The sequence below is a fragment of the Mus musculus genome, chromosome 9, assembly GCF_000001635.26.
Source record: "Mus musculus strain C57BL/6J chromosome 9, GRCm38.p6 C57BL/6J".
Taxonomy (NCBI): Eukaryota; Metazoa; Chordata; class Mammalia; order Rodentia; family Muridae; genus Mus; species Mus musculus.
In genome coordinates, this window is record NC_000075.6 from 21651700 (window position 1) to 21664285 (window position 12586).

General features: G+C 45.3%; 1 protein-coding gene across 16 annotated transcripts in view; it reads left to right on the forward strand.

Moving 5' to 3' along the window:
* The window catches only part of Smarca4 (SWI/SNF related, matrix associated, actin dependent regulator of chromatin, subfamily a, member 4), an 88125-nt gene that overhangs the window by 35594 nt on the left and 39945 nt on the right, over positions 1–12586 (forward strand). For all 16 annotated transcript variants that reach the window (XM_011242434.1, XM_011242435.1, XM_006510122.2 and 13 more), the window contains 3 exons: positions 3928–4049; positions 7127–7277; positions 9009–9172. In XM_011242434.1, coding sequence (XP_011240736.1) covers positions 3928–4049; positions 7127–7277; positions 9009–9172 — 437 coding nt within the window. The remainder of the gene's footprint in view (positions 1–3927; positions 4050–7126; positions 7278–9008; positions 9173–12586) is intronic.

Below are 12586 nucleotides of genomic sequence, written 5' to 3' on the forward strand. Positions count from 1 at the left end.
CTCTTAAGTGCTAGGATTAAAGATGTATACCACCATTGCCAGCTAAGTTGGATTTTTGAGATAGGGACCTAATGGTTCAGCCACAGGGAATATGACACTCCCAGTGATTATGAACCCATGATCCTCCTGCCTCAACTTCCTGAGTGCTGAGATTGAGCACAGTATTCTTGAAATTAAAGCATTATTCACTCTGAACCCTTTGGAAGATGTTCGTATAGAAGTAGTAAGTGAAAGTGTTTTCATAGCAGTTTACATTCATGGGCATATGTGCCATTTCTGATGCTCTTGTGGGGTTCTCCAAGAATGTGTTTTATTGTGTGTCTGAATGTATGCATGTATGTGCATGCAGAGTCCTGAAGAGGGTATCAGATTCCTGGAGTTGCAGGTTTTTGCCGTGACTAGCTCTCATGAGTGTGTAGTAGGCACTCTTAGCCTTAGAGCCATCACTGTAGTCTCTTCAGGTGATGTTTCCCTCCAGGGATTTAAATTATCCAGTAGCATGTCTTTGGTTTTGTGTGTTGTGTGGTAATGGTTGGTTGGTTGGTTGGTTGGTTCTTTTTCACAGTTTTGCTGGGGATTGGCCCTAGGTCTTTATACAGACAGGCAGGTGCTCTACCGCTGAACCACACCCCAGCCTTCTTAGAAAAATTTCACAGTGTCTGTCTGCCCGCAACAGGTGCTCTTCAGTCTCTTTTTCTAGGGTACTTTTGTATTTTGGGAGAGCAGTTTAGTTGAATGTGTCAGTCTTGGTTGATTGTTCCCCTCTCCTCTTTCGGCAGTTTGAACATGTGATTCTAACCATAGTGGTTTGTTTTGTTTCTCTGTATGCTTGGTTGTCTCTCTTCAGGCATGAGTGCAGGTGCCTGCAGAAGCCAACAGCGGATAGCTCATCCCCTGGAGCTGAGGCTATGGGCCCTTGTGAGCTGCTTGGCATGGGGGCTGGGAAGCGGACTTGGTGTTTCTGCAAGGGCCGGAGTATATGTTCTTACCTACTAAGGAATTTTTGCAGCTTCCTTGTTGGCCGATTGTTCCAGATGAGATTTCAGCCACCTATTACCACATCCTTTGTTACCTGATAGTTTAGTTTGTCTCTTTTGCCTTGTAGATTATCTGTCTATTTTTTTAGTAGAATCCACCCAAAGTTGTCTTGATATTTATCCTTCTTGCTGTGTGTCCACCTTGTCTGTGAATTATTTTCGTTTTTGTCAGAGTAGGAAGTGGATAGATAATCTGGTTGTGCTTTGTGGTTCCTTGTTCATTGACTTGAGCAGACGCCCAGCTCCTCAATGGCTCTGTACACACTATAGATACTCCTGCTTGGAATAGCTCTGACAGATGTGGAGAGGCAGGAACAGCTGAGTTCCTTTTTTTTTACTTATATATTTAGCTCTTTGGTTGTTTTTTGTTTTAGATAGGATCTCTCTATGTAGCCCTGGCTGGCTTAAAACTGGGTATTTAGACCAGACTGTCCTCAAACTCAGAGATCTCCCAGTTAGCTCTTTCGAAGGATTATGACGCCTCCCCGTCCAGGACTATAGCTGTCATAGGATTCTTTGTTGCTGCAGTAAACACCAGGATCTAAAGCAAGTTGGGGAGGAAAGGGTTTATTTGATCTTCCAACTCCCAGACCACAACCCATCACTGAGGAAATTAAGGGTGGGAGCTCAGGAGGGCTGAAGCAAGACCACAGAAGATTCCTGTTTACTGGCTTGCTTCCAGGCTCATGTTCAGAGCCACCAAATGCCACCTGTCCTCGGTGTCATGACCAGTGGCTGAGCCTTCCCACATCAATCAGTAATCAAGAAAACCACCCCACAGACATGGCCACAGGCCAGTCTTATATCCCCCAGTTGATATCTTTTCCCACCACGACTCTAGTTGTTGTCAGGTGTCCCAAGCTAACCAGCACAGTGGCAGATGTCTAAGGGACAGCATTCCTGAGTTCATTCTAGGAACTCTTGTTTTCCTCACTGTGGGTACTGCTACTTTTGACTTACCTCCTAGTTCAATTTCTGGTTCCCTATAAAAGACCCTATTTCTCTGCCACTTATGAGTGATGGGTCCTAAAATAATGTGGCAGAAATTATATGCAAACAGTGGAGCCAGTGAGCAGTCTGTATCCTGTCATGGCTCTGTGTTCAAGGCAGTGCTTTCCAGAAAAATGCTGTTTTTATGTCTTCCTAAGATAGTGTATTCTCAAGGCCCTTTTGGTCTCTGCGTGTGTACAACTCCACCAGTCACATTCACATCTTCACAGGTAGAAGTAGCATGTACCGACCCTTGGCTGAGATTGCCACCATTTTTTCCTGAGGTAGGCAGGGCCACCACTGCTGCCAAGTGTTAGAAATGCTCTCAAACTTGGGGTCATAACCTGTACCTCAAGTTAGGTCTGGCCACCTATCCTCAATATGCCAATTAAAAGAACCACGTTAAAACTGAAAAGAAGAAAAAGATATATTCAATGTTGCCACCATCAGAAGATGGATAAGAAAACCAGGGACCCTTTCAAATCTGTCTTCAGGATCCTGACACAAGATCAGAGTTTAAAGGACCAAGGTTGTGCACACTGAGGTTGTGCACACTGATCAGTGCCTATCAAGGTGTGGTCCTCCCGCCACTGGCCCATCGTTGTCTGGGTTTCAGTCTTCTTACTCTTGGGGCTCTTTCTGCTAGCATGAGATTTCTGGGGAAATTTCCATTTCTTTGGAGTCTATTGTTTCAGTAGTTAAATAGACTAGACACATAAATGTTTGATTTGTTTTGAGGATATCTTTTATTTCTACCAGACTGGATACAGAACCTGCCACCTTGGCTCCCAACCACAACAAACTTTATATTGTTGGTGGGCTAGACTGAAGTGCCCAGATAAAGAGTGCAGTCTCCTGCTTTTTTCCCCCAGAAGTTAGCGGCATTTCCAAGGTGAATCTGCTGTGCTCTAACTCTTAGAGCTTGAATGGTCATTTGTTTTCAATCTTGTTCATTTTTTAATCTCTGGAAAGAGAATCTCCTGACCTCCTTTAGCAGTTTGCCCCACCCCCTGTCTATTTCTAGCCACACTGTACTTCATTAGATAGCTGCTGCTTTTCTGCATTTGTTGATGAGAGCGACCTCCTTGCTCCCAATGATTTGGAATTGTGTTGCATGGTGGGGGTGGGGGACTTGTCAGAGTTTTATTAGAACTGTTTAACAGTTATGAAAAAAACACATTTTGTACCATTGAGGTTGAACCTTGCCACGTGCTAGGCAAATACTTTCTCAATGAGCTATCTCCCTGGTTGTTAATCTTCATTCCAGACAAGATCCAACTACATTGCCAGATTACTCAAATAATAATCTGTATTCCTCAGGTTCCTAATAAGCTGGGGTTAGAGCCATGTGCCAGTTACATACAGGATTTAAAAATCTCTCTAGCAATGCTATGAGAGTTGAAAAGAATCTACTATGAACCTGCAAGGTTCATATAGGAGAAAAAGAGTGCTCAGTACTGGAAACACATTCCTGTGTATTTGTTGAACATGGTCTGCAGAATTCCAGTGTCAGCTGCTCAGTAAACGCAGGGAGGTCCTGTAAGGAAATAGCATTCAGTGAGCTCACTGGGAAGGCTATGTGAGCTGAGATGCCTGTTGTCTCTAGATGAGCAGAACCCGGAGGTAAAGCTCACGCATTGGTAGGGAAGTCAGCTGTGAAACTGGAAAGCTGTTTGAATTGGTAGCGTGTAAAGGTGTGATGGCTGCTTTGGAGAGCATCAGCTACAGAGATTCCCAAGATACCCTTGGAAAGAACATGCAGTCTGCTAGGGAAACTAAAGGCTTACCCAGCAATTCAATGGGAAGGGCAGGAAGAGGCAGACACCACTGCATTGGGAAGGAGCATCTCTTCCCCTGGGATTGCTAGGGAACCAAGATGACATGGCACCTCTCTTGGTAGGAGGAGGAAGAGGAGCAGCCTCAGCCCGCACAGCCCCCTACACTGCCTGTGGAAGAAAAGAAGAAGATTCCAGACCCAGACAGCGATGATGTCTCTGAGGTGGACGCCCGACACATTATTGAGTAAGGGGTCCCCATGTGTCCTCATCTGCAAGCTCTCTTTAAAGTGGCAACAGAACAAGTAGGCAGAGTCCCCAGCCTTTCCCTTTTCATTGTGCTTTGTGTCTGTCATGAGATTGTCCTCCCTAGGTGGCCTTCCCAGTCCTGACACAGCCACTGAAGGGCCACATTTGTTTCCTACAGACTTCATTAGTCTCTGTGGTGACTGACATAGAAAATGATTCCTTGCTGATCATAAGCTGTGGAAGTGCAGCTGGGCAGTCACACAGGCCTGACCATCAACCCTTGTTCCCAGAAGCCTCCTGCTGGTTCTGCCAAGAAACCTGTCTGGTCCTGTGTCCACTTCCAGAGAGAGTGGCTACATTCTCTTTCCTTTTTGTTTTGTTTGCACAAATCCATCCAGGCATTGTGGTGTGCGTGGCTTCTCATCAAGCATTTGTCCTGGGATGGCCGAGTGTCCGCAGATGTAGAGAGCTGCTCCCATCTTGTACAGCAGTATTACAGCCGCATGCTCTGCTCTCTGTTCTCTGCTCACCCCTGGTGCTGTGTGTGCAGAGTCTCTTACATTTTGCTCTTGAAACCACAGTTAAAATTTAATGTGTTGATTTGATCTTTGTGGTAAGAAGTTGATAAGAGACCATTATAGAGAAATAAGATAGATATGATAGAGAAATAAGAGTACTCAAATCTGAAATGCTCCAAATCCCAAATGTTTCCATTTTCACAGCAGTTTTTATTTTCTGATTGGGAATTGTGAAACTAAGATCTCTATAGATATTCCACCAGCTGAAAAACTGCAGAATCTCAAACACATAAGAATTTCAGATAAGAATGTTCAACCATGTGGTAGCTCATGCCTTTAATCCCAGCAATCCCGTGTCAGCCTGGTCTGTAGAGTGAGTTCCAGAACATTCAAGGCTACACAGAAAAACCTCAAAAAACAAAACAACAACAACAAAAAATTTAACCTTGAGCTGGAGAGATGGTTTAAAGGTTAAGGGCACTTGCTGCCTTTGCAGAGGCCTGGATTCAGTTCCTAGCACCCACATGATGACTTCAGCCATCTGTAACTCTAGCTCTAGGGAATCCTCTGACTTCCATGGGTACCACACACGCACTCACATCTTCTCTCTCTCTCTTTCAAAGATTTATTTATTTATATGAGTATACTGTAGCTGTCTTCAAACATACCAGAAGAGGGTATCTCATTACAGATGGTTGTGAGCCACCATGTGGTTGCTGGGAATTGAACTCAGGACCTCTGGAAGAGCAGTTAGTGCTCTTAACCTCTGAGCCATCTCTCCAGCTGCCTATGCTGCTTTCAATCTTGAAATTATTTTATTTCCTGAGTTACGTGTGAATGTAACTAATCCACACAGTTTAAATGACTTTTTAAATGGGAAATAAACAGCCATTGAAATGGTTTCTCTGGTAAAGACACTGCCAGTCCTTAACAATTCAGTTACCTGAATTCAATTACCATAAACCCACATAATCAGCGACACAGGCATGTATCCTGTATACACAGTCAAATTTATAATTGTTAGAAAGAGAGACTTTGCTGGGCAGTAATTGTGCATGCCTTTAATCCCAGCACTTGGGAGGCAGAGGCAGGCAGATTTCTGAGTTCAAGGCCAGCCTGGTCTACAGAGTGAGTTTCAGGACAGCCAGAGCTACACAGAGAAACCCTGTCTGGAGAAGGAAGGGAGAGAGGGAGGGAGGGAGGGAGGAAGGGAGGAAGGGTCAAAAGAGATGGCTCAGCACACACCACTCTTGCAGAGGACCTGGTTTTGGTTCCCAATACCAGTGCTGACTGGTTCACTATTATCTGTAACTTTACCTCCAGGGAATCCAGTACCTTTTGGCCTTTGAGGGCACCTTTACTCATAAACACAGAACCCCTCTGCCACATAGACGCATAATTAAAAGTCAAACCTTTTTTTGTTTTGTTTTGTTTTGTTTTTGTTTTTTTTTGTTTTTTGAGACAGGGTTTTTCTGTATAGCCCTGGCTGTCCTGGAACTCACTTTGTAGACCAGGTTGGCCTCGAACTCAGAAATCTGCCTGCCTCTGCCTCCCGAGTACTGGGATTAAAGGCGTGCGCCACCACACCCGGGTAAAAGTCAAATCTTTTAAAAAAAGAAAAAACAATTATTGAGCCAGGAGTGAAGTAGATTCCTGTAATTCCAGCGCTTAGGAGGTAGAGGCAGGATTAGGCCAGTATGGTCTATGTAGCTAGTTTTAGACCACTCATAGCTATAACAGTGAGACTCTGGCTTTAAAAAAAAAAAAAGGTAGAAGGGGAAAGACCCATGAGCTGGCTCTACTGGCAATGGTGGTTGATGTTGATGTCAAGCCTGAAATCCTGAATTTGGTCTTCAAAGCCCACATGGTACAAGCAAAGAACCAACCAAGTCATCATGTGGGTGCTAGGAACTGAATCCAGGCCTCTGCAAAGGCAGCAAGTGCCCTTAACCTTTAAACCATCTCTCCAGCTCAAGGTTAAATTTTTTGTTGTTGTTGTTTTGATTTTTGAGGTTTTTCTGTGTAGCCTTGAATGTTCTGGAACTCACTCTTATATACACACAAATAGACGATGTTTTAAAACCTCAGAAAGTTAAAATAAAAAGTTCTTGAGCCAGGGTGAAATGTGTGGCTTAGGAAGGAGAATGGCAGATTCAAGGCCAACCAGGGCTACGTATTAAGACCCTGTCTTGAGATTAGGATAATCTTAAAAAACAGCAGCAAACCGAGCTCAGACATGTCTAGTTACAGACAGTGCTGGTGTCTGCAGCTCAGTGTGCTAGGTGAGCAGCTGCTCATTTAATTAACACCAGTGCATTCTGTCATGAGGGGTGACAGGTACCACACTAGCCCTTGTTGATGGGCTTGGGACCTATGTCGTCTCAGAGACGATCATCTGGTCCTTCGTGGGTTAGAATCAGCTGCTACCTGTGGTGTGGTTCCCACCTCTGTCCCCTGCAGTTTGTAAGTCACAGGCAGAGGCAGCTGATGTTAGCTAGTGGCAGTACATTGTCACAGACAGGAGCTTGTGTCCTCATACAACATGTGCTCCCTCCAGGAACGCCAAGCAAGATGTGGACGATGAGTACGGTGTGTCCCAGGCCCTTGCTCGTGGCCTGCAGTCTTACTATGCTGTGGCCCATGCAGTCACAGAGAGAGTAGATAAGCAGTCCGCCCTCATGGTCAACGGTGTCCTCAAACAGTACCAGGTAAGATGAGGCAGCTGGGAGGCCGGGTGGCTAGGGTTGAACTTATAGGCAACACTTACTTTTCCTGAAGAGCCACAACTTTTGCATCTGGTTTTGGTTTTGGTTTTGTGTCTGAGACAGGGTCTCACTGTTTATTCCAGGATGGCTTCAAACTCACTATGTAGACTAAACTGGCTTCAAACTCAGAAGAAATTCATCTGTGTCTGCCTGATTAAAGGTGTTTAACACTACACCCAGCTAGTTTCCTCATATAAAGCAGCTGTGGTCAAGTATGCTGGCTGCCAGAAGGCCTTAAAACTTCAATAAGCTGCCAGGCGCCAGGCATTGTATGAGCTCAATGCCCTCAGAGAGCCTCTCTGTACAGGCATGGACCTCACATAGATGCTCTGCAGCATGAATCAGATCTGAAGTTCCCTGGAACTCTGACTTTCTTCTGAGAGCAGAGGAATGGCCCTTTTTTGGGGAGGGTTTTCTATAAGGGTGAAAAGATCATGGCTCTACTCCCAGCTTGTCTGGGAAATTTTCTTTTTCATGTGTTCAGGAGAGTTCCAGGACAGCCTGGTCTATATATAGATGGAGTTCCAGAACTACCAGGGTTATACAGAGAAACTCTGTCTCAAATCAAAATCAAAACAAAATCACAATTGAGATCTCTAGAACTGACGTGAAAGCAAAAAAAGTTCTATGGTCCCAGCACTCAAGGTAGAGACAGCATCTCCAGCAAGGTGGCTAGCTAAACTTACCAGATTATAGAGCTCTGGGTGCAGTGAGAGATCCTGCCTCCACATACATATGTACATGAGTACATGGCCTGTATGTCATACACATTCAGAATAGAAGTTTTAGGTGACCCATGCCTATACTTGGGAGCCATTCTGGTCTCCCTGCCCAGCACATGTGTCTTCTGAGTTCTTTCTCTTCTAATCCATGCACTGAAGCCTGTCTTAAGCCTGGGTTTGAATCTCTGCACCCACTGTAGTGGCTCAAATCTGTGAGTACAGTCTCAGGGGATCCTAGCTCATGACTTCTTACATCCTCTAGGGGTACCAGACACACCTGTGGCACCTGCAGGCAGAACACTCACAGACCTAGAGTAATGAAATAAGTTTAAAACGATTAAAATATTTTTTTAATATTTAATTAGGTCTATTTCTGAGTGGCATCTCATTTGTGTGGTTTCTGTGACTTCTACCATGTTGTGTTTTGATTGGGGCCGGAATGTAATAGTGAGACCACCAGCCTCATTTTCAGACACTCGTGAAGACCTGGAGTTCAGAGTGCTTAATGACTGAGTGTGCCGTGAGGACTGGGTTAGTGTTTGGATGAGGACCGTACGTGGTGCAGAAGAGATACAGTCTATAGCAAAGGCAAGAAAACAGGAGAGCTCGTGTCTCTGCTGCAGCGTGTTCCAGCTAGCAGAGATAGAGAAGGCTGCAGTGGTTTAAAGGTGTTTCTGTTGGGAACACATCAAGAAACATGTAGTCTTTCTTTGATAGCTCTTACATTGTTGTCATGTGATAGTAATTGCTATTCCTTGGCTTTCAGTAAAACGTAAGCAAATAAGTAAAGCAGAAGTGTTGTATAGTCATCCCTAACCAGTGGCTGTGATTCACAGGAAGTAGGGCTGGCAGTGAGCACACACCAGGAAAGTGGGGTCGTCCAGGGCACAGGGTCTTGGAGGGTAGCCCACAGGTTTGTTGTGTGAACTGTCCTTACATTTTGCCCTTTCAGATCAAGGGTTTGGAGTGGCTGGTGTCCCTGTACAACAACAACCTGAATGGCATCCTGGCTGATGAGATGGGGCTGGGGAAGACCATCCAGACCATCGCGCTCATCACATACCTCATGGAGCACAAGCGCATCAACGGGCCTTTCCTCATCATCGTGCCTCTCTCGTATGTATGGGCCCAACTCCATTCACAGCCTGGTTGCTGCATGGGTTTCTTTCTCCTGAAGGGTGGAAGTGGATTGTCTATAGAATGTGCCACAGGGTTGGTCTAGAGCCTCCCTGTGACCACCTTCCAATTCTCTTCACATGATCTTCGCATCGTGACTACCTTCTGTCTGTCTTTACTTGGTTGTTTCTTAAGTACAGAATAGCATGAGATATTTCTTCAGTCATGTCTGCATTTGGGAGACACATCAATCCACTACTGCCTGCCTCTAGGTTGAGAGGCAGGGCTGTGGAGCCCACCCATATTTCATGGGCCAGCTCTTAGATTTCTTTAGAGGGAATTGATGGGGATACTTTTGGCTCTGTTAAGCAAAGATTGTTGTATTCTCTTGTAGTCATTGTGCCCTGCATTGGGCCCAATGTCCTCTTGTGACATATTTCAGCACAGCACAGGTGCTTTATTTTGTGTGGCATCTCACAGAGTATCCCACTCACCACTTCTTGGTTCCAGTGGCCTCTTGCTTTCAGCAGTTCTAGGAATCTGTTGAATTTAAAACAAACAAACAAAACCAGTTCATCTGCCTCAGCCCCACCTTGTGCTGGCTTTCCTTTGTGTTGGCATAACCTACGTTAGGTTTCTGGCCCCGAATCCCTTCCTTGCATAGGGGGTAGTCTATTCCTGCTGTCTCTGTGTGTGCCTGGGCCTCATCCTTGAACTTAGTCACTGAGCTCACTACCACATGTTCATTCAGAGACATTAGTTTCAAATCTTAGTCCTTTTGTTTTGTTTGGTTTTGGTTTTGGTTTTTCGAGACAGGGTTTCTCTGTATAGCCCTGGCTGTCCTAGAACTCACTTTGTAGACCAGGCTGGCCTTGAACTCAGAAATCTGCCTGCCTCTGCCTCCCGAGTGCTGGGATTAAAGGCATGCGCCACCACTGCCCGGTTTCAAATCTTAGTCCTTTACAACCTTGAGACGAAGTTTGTTCGTGGGTTAGGGTTTGTCTGAAGTCTCTTGAGGTTGTGTTCCACTTACTCCATGTGTCAACAAAAGCCTGTAAACTGAGAATTTCCTGTTGGTTTGTTTGTTTGTTTGTTTTATCCATTTATTTATTTTTTACTTACTTTACATCCCATTCACTGCCCCCCAACATCACCCCCTACCCCAACCTTTCCCCTAATTCCTCATCCCATTCTCTGAGCAGACAGGGTGTTCTACACCCCCTACCCCCCGTACCCCTCCAGGCACTTTAATTCTCTGCAAGGCTCTGTGTTTCCTCTCCCACTTAGACCAGACAAGGCAGCCCAGCCAGAAGAACATATCCCACGTACAGGCAACAGCTTTTGGACTAGCCCCCGCTCCACTTGTTTGGTACCCACATGAAAACCAAGCTGCACATCCGATACATATGTGCGGGGAGGCCTAGGTACAATATGTTCTTTGCTTAGTGGCTCAGTCTCTGAGAGCCCCAAGAGTCCAGGTTAGTTGATTCTGTTTGTCTTCCTGGTTTTTTGTTGTTTTTGGTTTTAGGTTTGTTGTTGTTGTTGTTGTTTAATACAGCCTTGGCTGTCCTAGAACTTGTTTTGTAGACCAGGCTGGACTTGAACCCAGAGATTTCCCTATCTCAGCCTCCAAGTGTTAGAATTACAGGTGTGCAGCCCCATTCTCTGCTCGGATTTCCCTTTATTGTTTAGTGGTGGCCTCCTGGCCCTAGCTGATGCCCAGTTCCTTCTGCCACTGGAGACATCACAGCCACCACGTGTCCCTGTGGGTCCTCCATGGCTCCTTCTTTGTATGCTCTTTGTAGTTCTGCCACTAAGAAAAGCTGCCTCTTTCAGTCCCTTGCTGAATTTCTTACTTGAGGACTCATGCCTTTGTTCTCTTGGGTGACAGCAGCCACAGACTCCCTGAGAGGCCTCTGCGCTTATCTCTCAGCTTCCCTTTGATTTGTCTTTAGTTCCTAAGGTGCAGTAACAATGAGGGACCAGTGCTGGCCTGATGCCATAGAGTGCACTTCAGTCTCAGTTACTTCCACTAGTTTTGCACTTGTATTTGTTATTCTGTCCAGGCTCAGCAGTTGTTAGAGCTTTTTTATCGCCTGTCATGGTTTCTCCATATTTCCATAATTTTGACTTTGACACATTTCAATTGTTATTTATATTTTAAGACAGATTCTCACCATTTATCCCTGCCTAGTCTTGAGTTCAAGATTCTGGCTCAACTTTCTGAAAGCCTCTTCATTATTTTTTGCTGGAGATGTTGGGTGTGGAGCCAGGGTTTTAGAATGCTAGGCAAGTGTTCTGCCAATGCACCATACCCCAGACCAGTGCTGATGTGTATTTCCCAAACTCCTGCTCCGTCCTCACTGTGGGTACCTTGGGGTTTTCTCATGTCTAAATGTTCCCTTTGGCTGTGGAAGTGAAGTACCCTCTTTCTCCTTCTTTGTTGTCCACACCTTGCCCATAGCAACCCTGACTGTGCTTCTCAGACAGGTTCACTGCTGGGTACTTGTGGTTTTTTTCTATGTTGTTGTATTGAGCGCTCAGAGCTGTGGATGTGGGTACATAAGCAGCATCTGGAGTCCTTCCCTTTTGACATTCCATGTGTTATCAGTAGGCATGTGTGTTTTGTGGGTTTAGCCTAGTGTTAACATGGGCTTATATTTCTTTTGTTTGTCCATTGTTCTAACCTGGCCTCTTAGCTACAATCCCTAACCGTGTATGTAGCCAGTTCTGCCTGGGGTTAGAGCACGACTTGCTTTTGTCCAGTTGATCTCCCCTGGCATCTCTTTCCATTTCCTGCCTCAATTCTGGATCAGCTCATGCCCTAAGGAACCCTCAGTGTTAGGAACTATACTGTGTACTCATGAGGCTGAGACAGAAGGATATTTACAAGATTGAGGCCAACCTGGGCAGCACAGTTCTCCAAGCTTGTCTGAGATATAAAATGAGGAAAGGATAGAGAGATGGCTCAGGGGACCAGAGTTCCATTCCCAATAACTAAGTGAGCCTACTTCCAGCTGCATGGAACTGTAGGTATAAGAGGTCAGGCGCCTTCCTCTCGTCTTGCTGTTTGTCTTCTGATGTTCTCAGTCTCTCTGAGTCACACAAGCAACTGATTCCCAGGCTGGCTGCTTTGTCTGATCTGCACGGCTTATAGTGAGAACCTGTCTTAGTTATTATTTTACCATTGCTGTGACAACACACGATGACCAAGGCAACTTACATATTTTGGCTTAGGATTTCAGAGGGTTAGAATTTATGGTGGCAGAGCAACAGTATGGTGGCGGGAACACCTGAGAGCTCACGTACTAATCCACAAGCACAAGGTACAGAAAGACACTGGGAATAATATGGGCTTTTGAAATCTCAAAGCACACACCATTAGGTGTGTCAGAGTGTGTAAGGTGTGTAAGA